The 19,846-nt window shown below is 36.8% G+C and overlaps 1 protein-coding gene across 50 annotated transcripts in view; it reads left to right on the top strand.

Moving 5' to 3' along the window:
* Window positions 1–19,846, top strand: part of KCNMA1 (potassium calcium-activated channel subfamily M alpha 1) — a 438,676-nt gene that overhangs the window by 181,582 nt on the left and 237,248 nt on the right. For all 50 annotated transcript variants that reach the window (XM_039554286.1, XM_039554284.1, XM_039554283.1 and 47 more), the window contains one exon: window positions 17,013–17,074. In XM_039554286.1, coding sequence (XP_039410220.1) covers window positions 17,013–17,074 — 62 coding nt within the window. The remainder of the gene's footprint in view (window positions 1–17,012; window positions 17,075–19,846) is intronic.

Below are 19,846 nucleotides of genomic sequence, written 5' to 3'. Positions count from 1 at the left end.
AAAATAGAATTTATATTTCCCAGATAAAATTATTCATAATGTTTTCATGAAATAAGTTAAAACCAAACCCAAATATAATGAAAAATATGAGTTCTATGTAAAATCTAGTGCTACTGCAGGACACATAAATTAGCTACCAATACTTTGGTGCACCTTTAATTTTTTTGGACACTGAAGGAAAACTTAGATAGGGACTTTATTTATTAGTGAGTATTGGATATTAATGCAATTTGTTGCATACTACAAAAATCCTTTGCCATAAGTAGTGCAATATAATGAAACTGGGAAATCTAGATTAGAATCATAGAACCTCAAGTTGGACTGGACACACAAGGATTATGGAGTCCAACTCCTGGGCCTGCACCGGATGCTCCAAGAGTCACACCCTGTGCCTGAGAGCATTGTCCAAACACTGCTTGAGCTCTGCCAGGCTGGTGCTGTGACCACTTCCCTGGGGAGCTGTTCCAGTGCCCAACCACCCTCTGGGTGAAGAACCTTTCCTGGTATCCAACCTAAACCTCCCTGGCTCAGCTTCAGGCCATTTCCTTGGGTCCTGTCAGCAGAGATCAGTGCCTGTCCCTCCTCTTCCCCTCACGAGGAAGCTGTAACTGCAATGGGGTCTCCCCTCAGTCTCCTCCAGGCTGAACAGACCAAGTGACCTCAGCCGCTCCTCATTTGGCTTCCCCTCAAGGCTCTTCACCATCCTCGTTGCCCTCCTTTGTACTCTCTCTAACAGCTCAGTGTCTCCTCCTATGCTGTGGCACCCCAAGATGCCCCCAGCACTCGAGGTGAGGCCGCCCCAGTGCAGAGCAGAGCAGGACAATCCCTCCCTTGCTGGGCTGGCGATGCTGGGCCTGATGCCCCCAGGACACGCTTGGCCCTCCTGGCTGCCAGGGCACTGCTGACTCGTATCCAACTTGCCATCGACCAGGACCCCCAGGTATCTTTCCTCAGCACTTCTCTCCAGCCTCTCATTTCTCAGTCTATCTATACATCCAGAGTCTACAGAGGCTGACAGAAACCCAGGGTGTTTGGTAGTTGAGCAGATACAGAGAAAGAAAATGAAGTAAATTGTGGCATGTACTCCCACTTCTCCACAAAATGATATACTCACTGTCCTCGAAGAAGAATTAAAAAACTTCCCCAAACCAATGAAAACTGTTTTAAGTTATGATGATAATTGTTATTTTTAGTTACTATGATAAACCCCTTGGTTTTATATGTCTGGTTGCAGTGCTTTTATCTTGCCTCTTGGACAGATTTAGTAGCTAATTGATTCCATTTAAAGTTTTTTCCTGTAAACCTTTTTTTTATTGCTATGATTTTATAACTAATGGGAAATAATGAACTTTTATAGTCATAGAGTCTCAGAATGGCTTGAGTTTGTAGGATCCTTTGAAGATCATCTAGTTCTGTCCCTGCTGCCATGGGCGGGGACATCTTTCATTGACCACGTTGTTTGAAGAGCTTTTTAGTCAAACCTTGAACACTTCCAGAGATGGGGCATCCACAACTCCTCTGGGCGACCTGTTCCTTTGTCTCACTACTGTCAAAGTAGAGAATTTTTTTTTGTATCTAATTTAAACCTGCTCTCTTTCAGTTTAAAGCACTACCTCTTGTCTATCACAACAGGCCACATTCTTCCTTGTAGAAACTCGTTTGGGTTTTCAGGAAGAAAAAGGGTTATTTAGTGGTGAAGGTATTCTACTAGTCTATGAATTACACAGTTTTTCACCTTTTAAACTATAACCTCAGAGGGTTTTTTCCTGGAGCAATTGGATTTACTTAATAAATCTTTTTCAATGGAAGAAATATATCATAAAATAAAACTGTGTAAAGTAGCCACAAAAATTCAAACCCAGTAACCAGCTAAATAATATAGTTTTCATGAATCTGATTAGAATGGACAACTGCTTATCAAAGCTTTACGCTGAAGGCATTATACTCTTCAATTTGTTGCATAATAAATGCATCTGGGCTTAAGCTGGCTGTCTTTTCACGTGTAATGGATCACTGTTGGGTTTTTGGCAGTTTTGTTGCTCTTTGCTTTGTTTAAATGAAGCCCTACATAATTTGCTAGCCTCAGCACAATGTCAGTACTTACTTTTTTTTTGGCGAAAATTAATAGGGTTCATTTCCAAAAGCAGTTAAATGAATAGAACTGGCAACTCAAAAAGCAGACCAAACTGTTAGTCCTACGTAAAAAAAACCCTGAAAACTTAAAAGCTAAGAAACTTAGAATCTCACTAATAAGGAGTTGACCAGTTCTGCCAAGCTTTGTGATAAACCATGTAACTTGAAAACAATCATTCAGACTTAAAAGGAGACAGGAGCAGACTGTATCACTTAAATTGGTTGTGGGAGATGTGGCATGTTCCCCTTTCCAAGGATGTTTAATTAAGTACACAAAATAGAACATCTCAGATGAGAGGAATCAGAGCCATACAGTGACGGTTCTCATGTTCAAAGGCCGAGATTTAACACCTTAATCTGATTTTAAAAAGAGAAAAGTTAAAAAAAACATGCATTTACAGACCATTGGCTGTTTTGAAATGGATGGACTTCCCATCTTTGATGAAACTGTTATCTATGTATGTTTTCACCAATGTATTGTTTAATTAATTGACTTTTTTCTTAAAATATAATGGTGACAAACATAAACACAGCTGTTTTGTCAGAAGATTCCCACAAGATTTAGTCATCTTATGCAATCGTATTTATTAAGACATTCTTCATTTCTTGGTATTTGTTCTGGAAAATTATGTAAAGTGGTCAGAGCTAACAAAATGTAAACAGGTGCTCTAGTTATTCAGTACAGTGGTAATTTGCTTCTAATTCACTCAAAAACTGGTACAAAAATAGAAAGTTGCTTGGTTACTGTGCAGCTTATACCTCCCCTGTGGCAGACTGTCTGTGCTAACTCAGTGTCACCTGTTCTAGCAAAGGCTCTGCTCATCCACAACAGCCTTTCCTCATGCCCATATTTGTCATGGAATAGCCCTGCAGCGTGGTGTTGTTACTAGTGACATCCTACTCTGGTTCTTATAGTTAAGAGATAGCTGCAGCTTTCACATCAGTTCTGTAAGCAGATATTGGATGTGTGTTTGGTCTTCCTGTTGTCTAATATATCTGTAACCATGATAAGAAACCAAACTATGGATTTGAGAAACTGCTTCAGCAAGATATCTCCAAGGAATGCGTCACTGCTGCTGGCAGTCATGTTAATGAATCAGTACGTGGACTTCCTTTCTGAGTCAGCAGTCTGCCTTGGCACACTTTTACATAGGTCTTTGTCATAAGATTGATCGGAGAGGCATTCTGAGGTTTTAGGCAATCAGCAAAAGGAATTTTAACTTAGTGTTTGAGATTATGAATGCTGAAAGCTCTTTCTTCCATCTCTTCCTGAGAGTCAGAAAGGAAGCACATCAGCCAAACTGTTGAGAAAACAAATTATTTGTTAGTATTAGGACTTGATAGTGTTTGTTCTTGTGCAGTGTCATCACCACAGTATAAACATTTCTCATTTGCAGATTTGGTAGAAATACTTTTTAAGTGTAATTGCCATTTTTAAAGTGTAATTGGACTACTTTTAATAATTTTCCTGCTTTTTCTCACTTTTTGGTCCTGTGTGTGGGGCTGTGTGTGCAGTGAACTGATTCAGAGGAGGGAGGAGGTCATTGGCAAAACCAAGGGGTTAATGGGATTTTGGTTTGATAGAAAACCAAAATAGCCCACTCACTCTCCCTGATGTTCTTTCTCTTTTACCTGCCAACTTTTCCTTTACTAGACAAGAACAGTGTTTTTAGGGGAGGCTGAGCATCAGGGAAGTGGGGTTGTTGGTTGTAGCACAGTGGAGGAAAGCAGCTGGGCCTTTAGCTGGCAGAGAGAAACTTCTCATCTCAGACTAAAAACTTACACTCTAGTTACAGATAAAGATGTGTTAAAAAGGTAATTTCTTTACATCTGGTGTTCAAACTTTCTGTTTAAGAATAGGTTCTAGAAAGGTGACATATTCTAAAATAAAATGTTTTCTGAGTAAAGCAACATAGGACTGAATCTCTGTAGGAGATCAATAGTAAGTCGAGTTTCAGGAGGAAGGGGAAGGAAAGCACATTAAAAGAAAAAAAGAAAAGGGTTTATACTTGAATGGCATAATTTAACTTACCAGAATCTCAGCCAGATTCTGCAGTACTTATTCAGAGAAAACCACTTTGTCTTTCACAAGGTTTGCTCCTTCTGGAAAACATGAAAGGACGTTTTATAGTTCATGCAAAATACAATTTTTTTCTTGCAATACTTAAAAGACCCCAACCTTAAGACCCATTATGGACTTTCAACTTCTGCCCATTCTGTAGTATTGTTAAGATGTGAACTAAAACTGCAATAAAGACATGGAGTCGTAGCAATACCTCTTATAAATCTCTTTCACTGCGACAGGTATGTGATTACTTGTTAGTTTTTCCAATTCTGTTTTTTTGGTGGTTTTCAGAAGTGCCTTAGAGAGTATAGCTAAGCTGAAGCAAGCATGCAGAAAAGGGGAAAAATTAGGTACCAACTGACATTTATGAGAGAAGAGCATAAGCTGAAGTTGTATGTTCCTTGTTCTCCACCCTCTGTTTTTTATGCCTGTGAATAAGACCACACCATAATGAAACTTGGTAACCTTTCATTCTTAGACCTTCATAAGGGATCCTATAAAGCAGATGGGAAGGCAGGCAATTTCCTAGGTCTCCACCCTCAAGAGGGTGTCAGTATGAAAAATAAGGATGCTGGTGAGAAATACTACAGGCTAGCAAAGCCAGATAAAGATGCAAAGACTATGGATCCAGAGGAAAGGAGGATTTTGACAAGTTTGTTTTTTGTTTTATTTTTTTTTTTAAATTAAACTCTTCATGTTATATAAAAAGAATAACAAAAGCCATGATACCAAAGGGTGAGAGTTAAAGGACCTGACAATGTTGTCACTAGCAAGAGAAAAAGTTGCCTGAGGTAACAGTTGTTTCAAGGCCATATTTAGTGGTCGATGCTGTATTTTTTTAAAAGTAAGGGTGCTAAACAAGGCAGTGAGTTACATTTGAAGTTGCTTCTGTAAGCCTTTGGCCATGTGATTATTTTATCTTCAAACCCCATTAAGAAAGGCTCATTATAAAGCTTTCAGTTCTGGAATTACAGCTACACAGCAAAACAGGAAAGCCACTCTGCAGGGAGCAAGTTGAATAAATCAGTCTTTGCATCCTTGCAGAGAAATGGGTCTTCCATCCTATCACTCAGAAATTAGAAAAAATATTCACTGCAAGAAAAGGTTTGTTGTATAAAAGTAGCTTTTACATTTGCTTGCTGCATTATTTCTGTGTTGGTCTTTAGTGATAGTTGCAAATCACTGATTTAATTTCATACCTCATGTGAATTTCCTATAATTTGATAGGTAATGTTGAACCATAATTCCAGATGAACAATGTTCACAACATGCCATCACCTTGCTGAGTACAGTATGGAAATCACCTGTGCCTGTAACTGATGGCATCAGTGGCTTCCTTGCCTTTCTCTGAAATATCAAGATCTGAAGAAACCTCTACATATTGGGGCAGCCTTGCACCAAACTGTGAATTAAGATTTGACTTATAGTAGCATATAATTATATTTATGCAGGTTTTACCTAAGATAAAAGGAAAATATGTGTTCATGTTTTTTCAAGTTGCAGAAACCACTGTATGAACATTTGTTCAATGTACTTCCAAAGCCCACTGAAAATGGCTTTCTTACTCTGAGTGAATGCTTACCCATAAACCAAGATCACCACAACTCTGAACAGTCTACTTTAGGTTTAGCTGTTCCAGTAAAATTGCTAAATTTTATTTTCTAATTGCATGGAGTTTGCATGTCTCATGATCAATGACTGTGTCAAATAATTAATTGGTAGGCTTTTCAGTTCAAATTAGTCTAAAAACCAGAAGAGCTCACATTGCCTATATTTTTTTTGCTTTGGGAAATTGAGAGATCTGATAAGAATTATATTTTGACATACCCTCTGTAAAACTATTGAGGTTTATGCCTTTGTATAGAACTATCAGACAACTTAAGACTAAATGACTAAAAATGACTAAAATTTAGTGAGTGCTACAATTTACAATGCTCAGACTTGCTCTCTATCATTTTCTTTTGTATGCTAATTAAAGGCAGCTTTTTGTATTCACAAATTCTCATGTATAGCTGGATGATTGGGTAGGTTTAGATTTATTCCTAGCAATAAAAAAGTCAATTTTTCCATTTTCAAAGCAGATTGGTATGAGAGATATTTTCCTGCGGCAATCAGTCAAAGCTATCAATTTTGGGAAAATGACTGAAGGACAAACAATGCCAGAGAAAAAGGAGGAAAAGCATGCTTACAAAGGTGACTTTCAAAACTACTGGGCTCTTTAGCTCTATTGCCAAGTTTTGCCCCTTCCTACATTACATAGTTCCCTTTTATTCATTTTGCTCATTGATGGTCCAGTGTTTGGTATCTGTTAATTGTCGCAGAAAGCTTCTGATGTAGTTGAAATTAAGCTGTGCTAAATCACTGAGCAGACAACATGACTTGAGGAACAGTGAGCTCCTGAAAATCCTCATGCAAATGTCCTAAGGTTTAGTGGTCCTTATTAAAAAAGTTATGTTGTTGGTGGCTACCTCTCTTTAGAAGTCTGCAAAACAGTTACGGATTTTTCTGGACTTATAGTAGAAGTTGACCAATGATTTTACAAGTATCAGCAGTTGTTATACTCTGTGTTTGGTCTGGAAATGTAAGTGCTGCAAATTATCTTTATATTACAAAAGATTTAAGAAAAAAACCCACATTAGGTAATGGTAAATGGAAGATGCGAGCTGGGATGTTAGTACCGCAGCAGAAAACTCCTTTTGCAGCCTGTCAATGCATTTAGCAGGGAGTCTTTTCCCTTCTGTGTCTTCTTTTCATAATGTTTTAAAGTACATTCCTTGACAAGCATTCAGATGCTTTGTCATGTGCTGAATGATTTCAGCATTCTTGATTCAGTCTTTTTCTTGAATGAAATTTTACTGGGCTTTACTGAAGCCAAGAGCTTTCAATTTTTTTTCAGTGAATATGTCCACAGCTGCATCTGCCTTTGCTGTATGTGTGAGTTCTTGTGACTAAGAACTTAAACAATTGAAAAGGGAGGTATTTGTTTCTGTGTTTGTGGAGTTCTGCTATTTGAAAATTTAGGAATAGTAACAGGAAATCTGAGTAACACAAAATCTGAAAATTTACTAATTCATTCCATTATAAAACCTTAGCAAGGGGGAGTAACCTCTTTCTCTAATTCTTCTTTGAACATTTATTGGCATGACTGTCTGTTGTGTAGGTTGCACATCAGACTAATGTCAAAATAACTGAGGAATGTGAGGATTCCTTTTGTCTGCCATACAATCTAGTATTAATTTGAATGTATAAGGTAAATAATTTTATTAAATGTAGTCCTTAAAGTGATTCATTCACAAAGAAATGTACTTCCTTTTAGTAATTTCTTATGACACAGCAATAAAGCTTGCGGTCCCTTTAGCAATACTGTTAATATGTGTAATATTGTAGAAAAGCACTGAGAGTTGGAGGAAAATGCCTAAATTCTCATAAGGTCCACATTTTCGACTGCATTTGTTCTTGAGAACTCATTTGAGTGGTTTTCTTACCTCAAACCCTTTACTTCAAAAATACCTTTCTGATTTTAGCATTTTAAAGACGCAGCATTTTGTTTACCCTACTGTATTATTCTTTTCTGGCATTTTTACCACCATTCTTTGTTTTCTGTCTTGTATTTTCTTTGACAGTTTCTTGGATGTTCTCATATTTTGTTGTCAGTTACCAAACTCTGAATGGTAACTGGTGAGGGTATAGTGTATTGAAGTAAGAAGAAGACCTGTGAAATTAGTTTTTGTGGTTTTGTTTGGTCTTGTGGGATTTTTAAAAAATTACTAGTATTTTAATTCTTTTTTTTTTTTAAACAAATAATTAAGAAATAGACAACTGCTTGATTCAAAAAGACAGTGCTTTCTAGTATTTTTTTTTTCCACAGTTTATTGATTTTTTAGTTCTGTTTTGCAGTATTGCAGATACAGGGGGAGGTTGGCAAATGATTACATTACATTTTACTGGTACATTTTATTTGATTTCAGTTGATTAGTTTCCCAGATGTTGGACCATCATGTAGTTAGATTATTTTATAAATTAATTATGCAGAATTTGATTGTGACTTTGGGGCAATATCTTGTCATTTATTCTTTCCAGGAATTAGTACACTTTTGTGTTTTTCAAGATGTTCCATACATAGGTGGAGACTTTTTAATGTGTAGGGGCTATACCAAAAAGTGCAAGAGTCAGCTCACTTCTTCATCTCACCTTGATCACTTTGTCTAGTCAGAGGTTGGCCAAAGTATTTGTCGAACAAAGTGTTCCAGCTGAGGTTACTTGATTCCTATTGTTCATGTGGAGATAAACCCCCTTTTGTCACACCTGAAGCATAGAAACAAACAAAAAATTAATGACCATGTGCTGCATTTCAAGGTCTGACACAATAACCAGAGGCTTTCTTGTGCTGAGCAGCGAATAATCAGCCACCAGTACAAGTGCTGCTCTGGTGCTGTGCAGAATGTGATAGGGGGACCCTGCTCTGGGCCTGGGTTCTTTGGCCTTCGTGTAGTTGAGCTGGTTGATTTTGCAGGATTTGATTGACAGTTCATCGCTGGTTTCTCTAAGACAGCATTCCAGTAGGCTTTTTTGTGGCCTTTACCTGCAGTGGGACAATGAGGAACTTGGAAAGGAGAACATTGACATCTGCAGTAGCTGGTGGGTAATGGTCACCAACAGAATGCTTCTGCTCAGCGTGGTGGCTGAGCCACTCACGCATCCACTGGAGATCAGTGAGAGTTGTTCATCTACCAATATACAGAGTGAATTTGACTTTAGTTTGGGTGACTGCTAGGTAACCAGGAGAAAGAACCTTTTAGGTTGGACAGCAAAAAAGCCCCCCAATGTGCGTGCACAGATATTTACAGACATATAATGCCATCCACTTAGCTCTAGAAAATGGCACATTTTGATAGAAAGTACTGCTATTTTTTTGACTAATGATACTGAATTGGAGAAGTTGCATGTATTTTAATTGGTCATATTGCCAGGCACTCTCCCAGCAAACCTAATTAACTTCAAGCTAGAGAGCACCATTAACAGATGGGAGTTTTTGTCTTGTATTTTTTCACTAATTAGAAAATCTCAGTCTTTTCACATTTATGAATTGAACAGAAATTTTCATTTTATTGTCAATATGTCAGTAGAAAGTTGAAGAAAAAACCACAATCTGTATAAAGAAAGCAAAATAAAGCTGAAATGTTAACATCTATTAGAAGCATGTACAGAACAGAACACAGCAAAAATACTTCCTTTTTAAAAATACTTCCTCAAATGAGATTGGAAATGTGTATAGAAAAAAAAAGTACATGAAGGTACTAATTTTTTTAATGTATTTTCTGGTTTGATTTTTCATATTTCTGAGTCTGATGTCAACTCTGAAAATTCCTGAATTTAGATTTCACAGCATTCCTTTTAATAGGAATTAATTCCTATTAAATTCCTTTTAATAGTCTGCTCAAATGAGAGGTAGTCTGTTCAAGTCTATGTAAGGAAGCTGAATCTTTTATTGGAGAGAGAATAAAACACAGCTTGTGGCAGGCAGACTGAATTTGCTAATTCTCCTTAGTGTGGTTTCATTCAGAGATGTTCCATATCTTATTCCCAGTGACCTATTTCATCAGTTACTTACTACAGTCATGAGTGGCTAGGCAAGCTCACAGCAATTCTGACCTTTACCATGGCTTTTACTTGTACCTTTCAGATATACCCAAATTACTGCTCTGATGCATAAATTCAATATGCAAGAACTGAATATGTGGCTAATTTCTTTTTTTTTTTTTTGGTAACTCTTCTGTGTCTGCTGTATCTGTTTTCTCTCCCAGAAATGTTGTTTCTGTATTTCTTATCAATATTATTCAAGTCTGTAAAAAGAGATGCATTAAATATGAACTGTATTTTAAAAGATATATTTACTGTAAATACAGAATTTTAGTTTCAGTAATAAATAAAACATTGGTCTACTGGGTAGTAACTCAGTGGGACCAAAAATACAATTCCAGAAACATGGGCAAAATGTTTATCTTAGAGTTATTGACACCTTTCTACTTAAATAAAACCCTTTAATGCACAAAGCCCCTTTGGTGTCATAGGTAGTGCTGACACTATTGCCATGTCCTGCTTGAGCTGTTTGTGATTACTGTGGTAGCAAGAGAGCTCTCAGCTGTGCAAGATCCACCTCAATCACCTGTAGTGAAGAGAGTGGTTGCCCTAATAAGTTGACATGGAGTATTCCTGCCAAATGAAAGCAAGAGGGAGAATTGGAAGCCTGAAGAGGTCAAGTAATATGCTTTAGTCACACACCACAAGACTGGTAGGACTAGGGACAATAACCAAGTCTTCTGATTACTCATGGTCATTATCCAGAGCTCATGCTGGCCTACTTTGCTGCCTTTTGTTTTTAAATTAAATCCTTGCTATGAATTTTCTGACAGAAGTTCACTAAAAGTTTACTGCCCCATGGTTTATCTGATAGTCATTTCTCACTCCCCTTCACCTCCTCTTTTGGATAAACTCAGACTTTTCTTGGAAAATGTAAGTCTATATGAGCTTTGCTGAAGGGGAAAATTTATATAGCAAAAAGATCTCGTAAAGCTGCCAAAGTTTGCAGTACTGTTTTTATCGTGTGCTGATGACTAAATTAGTTACCGTAAAATTTAATAGCTAATTAACTTTTTAGTTAACTCCTTTTTGTGTAATAACAGTAAACAAAATACAAAATCAGAAAATTTGACTGAAAGGAAATGACTTGCATGTAAACATTTTCAAGTCTGGATTTGTGAGAAGTTTTTAATGTGGCTATAAAAATTGCAAAGTTTGAGTTTAATACTTTAATTGCTTCGAGCTCAAAACTAAGAGTTAGTAAAGTCTCTTCAGAGCTGTGTGGTCTTGAATCTTTTCCGGCTTCGCTGAAAGATGGGGTTGCTCATCATCGGGCTTGAAAGTGCTTTAATTGCTTCTAGAATTGGATGTTGAATTCTAGCTGGCATTCAAAGGCTGGAAGAAATAGTAGAAATGTAGATTATTATTTTTTGTTATTTGTCTTGTGACACCTGCCTTTTCTGCAGGCAGATTGGTAGGATCACTAAGTCACTGAGACAGATTTAATAGCAAGGATACTGCCCAGCAGACACAACCTTTAAGATTCATACCTGTGAGCATGTACACTGTCATCAAGAGCAGGTGCTGGCTGTAGAATTTGCACTTTGCCTGTATTTGGATGAGAATCAATGCATATATCACTGTGTCTTGTCATAGTGTTAAGTTCTGTCAAGCATGGGTCTTATACAGGGAGTATATTAACATATAATATATAATGTTTCCCTGCATTTTTGAGTAAAAGGTAAATGACAATTTTCCCCAGTTTCTTTAGTATCCTTGTTTGAGCTTTTCATTTAGTATTTATTGCTGGTAGGAAGGAGCAAGAGGGAATCTTGTTTAGTCTTTTGACTATTTTATCACTTCATCTTTCTCCTCTGGTTCACTCGCTTCAGCCATCATTTGCTTGTGTTTCACGCTTTACTCTTGTAAGGTGGCTCACAACTGCTGCCTGCTTAGATAGTTTTCTTCAAAGAGAAGCTGGCATTAAATGCAGTTTTTCTAGAAGATATTAAGAGAGCATTACATCAATAAGAAATATGATCTAGCAAACCTGAGTGAGGTGGACTGGCATTCCAAGAGCCCCTTGGGAGTTCAGGACCCCATAGAGTAGATGGTGGATATTTTGTACTTTTGTCTTGGGCATTTTAGTTATTTATATGTTGGTCCAGGAGGGTCCAGGTAAAGAAGAGGCAGTAGGACTTAGGCAGGGCAATGAGTTTAAGCCCAGAGAAAAGTCAGTGTACAACTTCATCTGGAGCATGGTCCTTGGTCCTGTTGATGGATTTGAAAGATCCTGTTCTACTTTACTCCTGGTTATCAGACAGGTTATAGTGGGGAAAAAAGCCTCTAAACAGCAATTTCCTACCAGTTTCTATAAAAGTCTGGATGCATTTTATTTTTCTGCACAATCACAAAGTTCTGAAGGCTGTTTTGTTGGATTAACTTACATGAATTTTATAATTGGACATCAAGCAGCTGCTTTAGTTCACTGGTTTATGTCCATAGGTAACATAAATAAAAATATCTCAATGAAGTAAGTATCACAATACAAAAAGGTAGAACACTGATTTTTTTAGAGCAAGCATCGATATTGTTTTATAGTAAATAGAACTTCATTTGTATTTACATTAATCTAAGATACATTAATTGCTCAGTTGTTTGTGTCAGCTGCAGTGCATAATTTCTTACCACTTGTGGCTTTGCCTACATGGAATGCTTTCTGAATTTTGTTCTTTGCATATAGGGTGTCAGTTAGTGGGACAGCAATTTTAGGTAAGCCAGTCTGGATCTTCTATGGTCAAGACTTGCTCAGGTCTTAGCTCTGTTAAATTGCAGTAATTGCACAGATGTGGGTACATCTCCTAGACTCTGCAAATTAATGCAGGGATTGCCAAACTGGAAGTAATTCTTAACTTCTGAAATGTAATTTGAAGCAGGTGCATCCTTAGATTTCAAAGGTTTTCATTCCTAACAAATCTGGACAAATAAATTCTATCTGTCTATAAAAGAAATACAATTAATATCTTAATTGATGTTTTAAGGAAGTTTGGGGTTTATATTTAAGGTCTGAAAATTTTCATCCAAGTTAGATCAAAATGTCAGGCTATTTGCATCTTAGTGCAAACTTCTGTGTAACAAAAGTTTAATGGATCATTAAGGTTTTAGCTTTATGTATTTAGGAAATAATTTGTGTTCTCCATAAATAATTTGAAATATAGAAACTAATGGAATTGTAGTTTAAATTATAGTTGATAAAACTGAGTAGCTTATTAACAGAATTTACTGTGTGGGTGTAGAAATGAAAAGTAAGTGAATTTCAAAAAAATATTAATAATGAACAACCTAGTATATTCTAAGCATTGGAGTAGCCTTAGGGTTGAATAATTTAACTATAGAATAAGAATTTGAAAAAAGCATTTTTGAAGAACAGTACCAGAATAGATTGTTGTCAGAAAAAATAAGAACTCTCTGATGCCCTGAGGTGTTAGGGGTTACAGGATTTCTGAAAGTTTTTTTTTTCACTGCATACTTCTTATTTTAATACTTAACATTGGAGGAAAATAAAAATAGATGTTTATTCCTTTTTGATTTTCTGCTTTGCCTCTTGAGTTCTATGCTATTTTATATTAATTATGTTTGGATAGTTTAATCTTGTATAAGCTAGAATTTGCCTTTGAAACTTCAAAGAGTTCTGTTTCACCTTTCACAGAATGTTTGAGTGTTACAGGGTATGAGAGACTGAAGTTCCTGCTCTGGAGTCCCTTCGTGGCTCTTCATTATTAACTGTACCCTCCTGTCTAATGTGACCAGCCTTTTCATTATCCCGTGTTGGTTCGATAATGCTGTTACGGAGTTGTAGGGGGAACAGTGCCACCGCTTGGATTATCGCTTTGTTGCATAGGGACCTGGAAAGTGAGCTTAATTGAGACAGTGTTTCTCAAAGTTGGTGCTTCCCTGCAGTATTATCATGCTGTTACGCCCTTATCAAAACTCCCCTTTTTTTTTTCTTTCTCTTTTTTCTTTTTGTATTTATTATGGATGCCTAAATTTTGACTGCAGTCGAAGCTCTTCTGGAGCATCTTGGTATCAGTCAAAGCATTTTTAATTTTCCTTAAGTGGATTTTTTCTACAGTTTCTCTGACTCTTGCCTCAAAAGACATTCTCTACTTCTGTTGAAATCTGGGGCTGGATCTTCTCTGTTCCTTTTTCAATGAAAGATTTAGGGATATGCAACAACTATTCCATGTATTTCTTCCTCTTTCCTTTAGCCAGATTGGTGTTTATTTTTAATTTGTTAGTAAGTGCTTAGACAGTATAGCTGTTAGCATATGAGTTCACATTTATCAATCTTAAACAAACAGCAAGCTATTATAAATTAAAGGAGTCTTTCCTTCTGTACAGAGAGAAGTTACAATAGATATGTAGCAATTGCAATGTTTTGCCAAATGCATTGAAATAATAAACAGAGCAAGCAAGCATCTCGCCATGGCCTGGTTAACGAAAAAGGCAGTAATTCACATAAATATATGCTTTCCCCTCCCTTAGGTTCTAGTTGCTGTGAATTTGGGTTATGGGTCTGTGTTTGTGACACCCCTCAAGCATAGCAAGGTCTCCAAACAAGCATTATCTCCCATGGCAATCTAGGGAAGACTAGAACAAACTCACTAATTGTCGTCCTGGGCCTGAATAACCAGGTCACATTCAGCTTTATTTAAATGAGACTATAGCAACAAACTTGCATCTGAGACTATTGTATAGCATACAAGAGTTTGGAGTTTGTTAAATTCTATTTCTTTTTTTTTTTTTTTATTTTAGTGTAACTCTAACCTGATTGATTCAGGGTCTGCTTTTTCCACACACTTGATGGATTCAAGTGCAGCTGAATTCCTCTGTCACTTAGGAAAGGAAAAATGTTAGCAGGAAAAGGAAATGGAGTTTGATTCCATTCTCTTCTGATACCCTTTCTGTGATTCTTTGAGACATTATGAATCATGTTAGGTATGTGTTTTAAGGCAATAGAAGAGAAAATAAGCCTTGATTTAAAATCAGGTATATATATTAAAGAAGGAGAGTGTTGTAGCTTTGCATACATATCTCACTCTTTGGTGTAGCATGGGAATCTGGAGCTGCTTGCAAAATAGACATATTTGCATTTTAGTGGCAGTTATATGAACTGTCGTAGAACACTTAAATTCCTAAAGTGTTTTGGAAGATCTCACCCAGGATCTGTGTAACATTTAAGCAGCACAGTCATGATGAATAAGGAATTGGATATAATTCAAATGTAAGGCTGATAAATTGTTATGCTGGGTTTGCTCTACAAGACTCCTTTGGGTAGGAGGCAATGACTGAATGTTGTAACTTAAGACTTGCTATGTGAAAAGAAAAATAAAAATCCTTTAAGTTTCACAAAGTCCTTGTGTATTTTGTGAAACTTGAGAGCATGAGTGTTTATAGAGTCCCAAATGGATTACAAGTTTAGTTTTTCAAATTTCATTTTCAGCGTTAAGTGGCCATTTCAGCATTCTGCAGCCCAAAACTCCTGCTATAGGGTAAATCTCTTTTGTACTTTGGCTTTTTTTGGGGTAGTTTTTTTCTTTTTCTTTCCTTTTTTTTTTTAATTTGTACACTGTTTGCTTTGGGTTTTTATTATTGGGTATTCTTTTTAAAGAAATAGCTATATTTAATAGTGGTTTTGAGGGTGCTGTTAGTACAGAAATTATTCCACAGAATGCAGGGTAAAACATTACCACTAATGCTTGACTTTAAATTATTTTAAAGTGAACAGATGTGTTTGAAACTGGTTTGGGTAGAATTAAAATTTTTGCCAAAATTGTAAGCTCTGTGCTCTCAGAATACTCAGCACCTTTTTAAATTCTGTTTTTAAAAAAATGAAGCCTTTCCTTGAAATGGACTGATAATAAAGAATGGAGCAGATTTGATTCAGATCCAAACTGCTATTGTGTGTAGCTTGGAATATTCCAACAGGTAAGGCAGAGTGTGCACAATAATTTGATTCCCAATATCTTAATTCAGAGAAAAATGGGCCTTGAGATCATTGCTAATCATAATTTGGGATATATTGTCAGATGACAATCCACAAGTTCTATTTGCCACAATAATTTCTTGTGATGGTGAGACTCTTACCAGCTGATATGAATTTAATAGCTTATTTCACCTTGCAACACCTGCACACAGTGAAAGAAGATTTAAACTCTAGATGTTAACATTATATTAGACTCAGGTAGTAAAAATGTTATTTCAATGAGTTTTGTGCTTCAGTCCTTGAATTTGACTGACAGATCTCATTGGTACAGGTGATAGCATATCAGGTAAGACAATAGATACTTGTACTCTGGCAAAATACCCTTTTTCAGGCATTCAAAAAGTAAAAAATGTTATGGTCAGCAAGATCTAAAAGTAAGGAAAAAATAATTTAAGCTTTCAGTTGAATAGTTATTTTAACAAGTAGTAGTAATTATGTAATATTAATACATTAATGAGTTTATTTTATTGGAAGATATGTACATGTCTGATACTGGCTGTGCAGAGCTCCAGAGTCTGGTTATGTAATAATTACTATACCTTGCTTCAGATGCTGCCTTTACGGCATTGAGTGATAGCTGAGAGCAGAGGATTTTCAGACAGTCCACTTTGAATGAGCACATTGCATGTCTCCTCCTTGTGCAGTGATCGTCAGGCTTGTTCATAAGACAGCAGCTTCAGAAAGAGGTCTGAAGCCTGTATGGAATCAAAATATTTTTATTTCAGCGCTCATCTGTTGCTTTAACAGTTAAGACTGTCAACAAAAGTCGTAACACTCATGACGTGCTGCATCAAGTATTGCTTTAAACTGTTTGAAAGTTCAGTATAATCTCAATGGACAGGAGTGCAGGGTAAATACGTGTTTTTACATAGTCTTACACTTTTCTTGTGGGTTTCACAGCCATGTATATAAATGGAAATTCAGTCTAATCTGTCACTCTTGGTTTATGCGCCAATGAGCAATCCTGAAGGATAGGTTTTGTAAAGCCAGATTTTGTCCTCCTTTCAATGCAAGAAAGCATTCTGTGACAATATATATAATGTTTGAAGTTCAAGTAGGAGTAATTTTCTGAAGAAAATTAGACCTGAAATAAAACTAGCTTCTTATTTATTTTTGTCTTTTTTTTTGTATGTAAAAGAATAAATGGTTAATATTGTTAAATAATTACTCTTTTCTTTTCTTTTGTAGGTTGTCTTAGTCTTCGCTCTTAGTATTGGTGCTCTTGTAATATACTTCATAGATTCATCAAAGTGAGTATTTGAGTACATTTTCCTTTCTCTCCTTTCCTGCAGCAATTATACATCTTTAAATTTCTCCATTCATCTACTTCAAATCAGTGCTTGGTCTCATCGCCTGAGTGCAAAGAACTTCGTAATAGCACAGGTTCTACAAAAATAATTCAAGAATGGGAAAATAAAATATCACATAAACTAGACTGAACACAGTCACATTGGATCTGTAGAATGGCGAGGAAAACTACTTTTGTGTATTGAGATTATAAATACTATCGCAAAATTACAGTTTTTATATTCATTATGCTGTGTAGAATCTTTCAAAGTCAAGACTAGGATAAGAAATACAGGCTAAAAATACTTGTCAAAAAATTGCAGTTTGCAGGGTGATAAAAGCGTCTTGGGAGACTGACAGGAATGCTTCTGAAAATCTCAGCTTGAATTAGACAGTACGAGCATATTGTATCTTGCATACCTGTATTTCCAAGTTCTTGGTGTGATAGGTTTCTACCAAGATAAGGTGAACTACTAACAGTCTGCAAAGCATCTCAGTATTTTTTAGATTTACACCGACGTTATCATACAGTGTTGTGGTTTTGGCCAGGCAATAGAAAGTTTCATCAGGATATGTGGTGGTTTGATACAAACCAGGGTAACTCAAACTGTGTTCTGATATCATTCATACTCCACCCTTGTTTTAACATCAAGCTGGACACTGTCTGTGTTGTAACAGGCAGATTGGTAGCCTAACATAGAAGAAACAAATAAAAAGGTACTTAAATATTCTTCTTTGATTACAGTTCTTTTTGGAGAGTGATATTCTGAAGTATCAATGGTAATTTAAAGTTCTATGATGACATGCTTGCTGTTTTTCTCTGAACTAGTTTAAGGCTTTCCATTAATGCAACCGTTAAGATTGTACGCCAAAGTCAGTCCACATGAGCCTGCCTAGCTGTCTGTACTGGTAGTAGTAATGTTCTGAAACAGTCATTCTGTGACTCAGAAAATCAGACATTCAACTGTTGACATCTGTACATCCTGATATTTAGGAAGGTGGTGGCACCAGCAAAAGGCATTCTTGGATACATGGATGCCAGCTCTGTATTGTGTGAATTTGAAGCCATCGATGTGTCAAGCATAATGCAAATAACTAAGGTAGAGGTTTTCTTTGTGGAGAGGAGCCAAGTGGTTGGAAAATGCAAATCTTGAGCTCCCTGGAAGTGAGGACAATTGGCTTTCCTTCTTAACATTTCAATGGGTGTTTTCATTAATTTTAGCAATTTTTCCTTAGTATGTCACCACTGAAGTACATAAGGTGGTTCCTTTCTGAAGACCTTTGTAAAACTTTTTAAAGCAGAGTGGCATATCTTCTGGATACCTGATATCTCCAGGTCGAAAGTGTGGAATAGATTAAAACGTGTTTCCACTTGTTTCAGTTTCAGATCAAGTACAGCTATGTGTCGGTGTTACTGTCTTTTGTGAAATGAATGGATTATATAATGAGTTTTAGGCAGACTTGCATTCTCAAGTCTTTGATTGTTTTCCTCAAGGAGAGCAAAGCTGACAACATGGGAGAGTCTCTGGGACACTTGAGCTTTCTTTGGGCCACCTAATCCATGTACTGCCACCAGCTTATTGACTGTACTTTCACACTTTTTCTTTGGTTTCTCCTCCTTTCTCCTCTCTTACCCTCCTTTACTTACACAGACACATCTTGCTCTTTTCTGGGTTTTTTTTGTAAATGCTCACTAGTTGATTAATTTATGTTAGAAACACCCCAGATATATTTCTGAAGAGAAAAATTCTGCTTTATTCTATTCTGCTGACCTGACACCCATTTCAGCAATGCAGAATCAAATATAGTGATATATCAGTCTACTAAGATCCACAAGTACATGCTTGGAAAAAGTCATTCCTTTGAGAATTTGGTCAAACAGGAAATAATGAAGGTAGGGCGAGAGGAATGCTTGTGATATCCTCAACAAAGCAGCTGGAACAACAGAGACTACAGCTTGACCAGGGTCAGTGCAGACAAATGGGCTCTAGTGTTCCCACCAGAGAGATGGTTGGCACGCACCAGGGTGTGCTTTCCCTTAACAATGCATGCCAGAGCCAGTGTGTTCTGCCCAGGCCATGCACTCTTGCCTGTTACTGGCTCTTATGTGTAGAGTTAGAAAAATTGTGTCTCCAGTCCACAGCTGAAGAGTGCTAGTGTGAGCAGTTGTCTAATAGATCTTGCCAGTGATCTATTCATTCAAGACTCTTAATCTATTGATAGATTTATAGATACAATGACGGGTATGTCCACAAAGGAATCCTGCATGGCTTCATACCGAAGGGGCATCAAGAAAGATGAGAAAAACAGCACTGTTTCATTAGATATGGAAGGGGAGAGTGAAAAGACCACAGTTTTGTCAGGCAAGCATGTGTCATGATTGATTTTAGTATGAAGGCTGAATTGAAGTATGAAGGTTGTCACAGCTGTGAGAGGAGGGGAAACTAAGAGCATTTTTATGCTCCCCAGTTCATCACTCTGATAGACACTCTGCCAGAGTAGTACCAGATGAAATGGCACATCCAGTGCAATGCTGTTTGGAGAGCTCTGAGCTCAGAAAATGGTACAGTTTCAGCATCCTCCATACCAGTTAGTCCTACATCTCAGCAGAGCCAATTAAATAGCTTTGTGTTGCTATAAAGTATTTCTGCACTGATTCTGTTTCTGAAAACTTTGGATTCTGCACCATGCTTCATCACAAAATATGGCCACAATTATGATCATATACATCTGCT

The sequence above is a fragment of the Corvus cornix genome, chromosome 6 (assembly GCF_000738735.6).
Source record: "Corvus cornix cornix isolate S_Up_H32 chromosome 6, ASM73873v5, whole genome shotgun sequence".
NCBI classification, from domain to species: Eukaryota; Metazoa; Chordata; class Aves; order Passeriformes; family Corvidae; genus Corvus; species Corvus cornix.
Note: the sequence above shows the minus strand (reverse complement) of the source record. Positions and strands in the feature narration are given on the sequence as shown.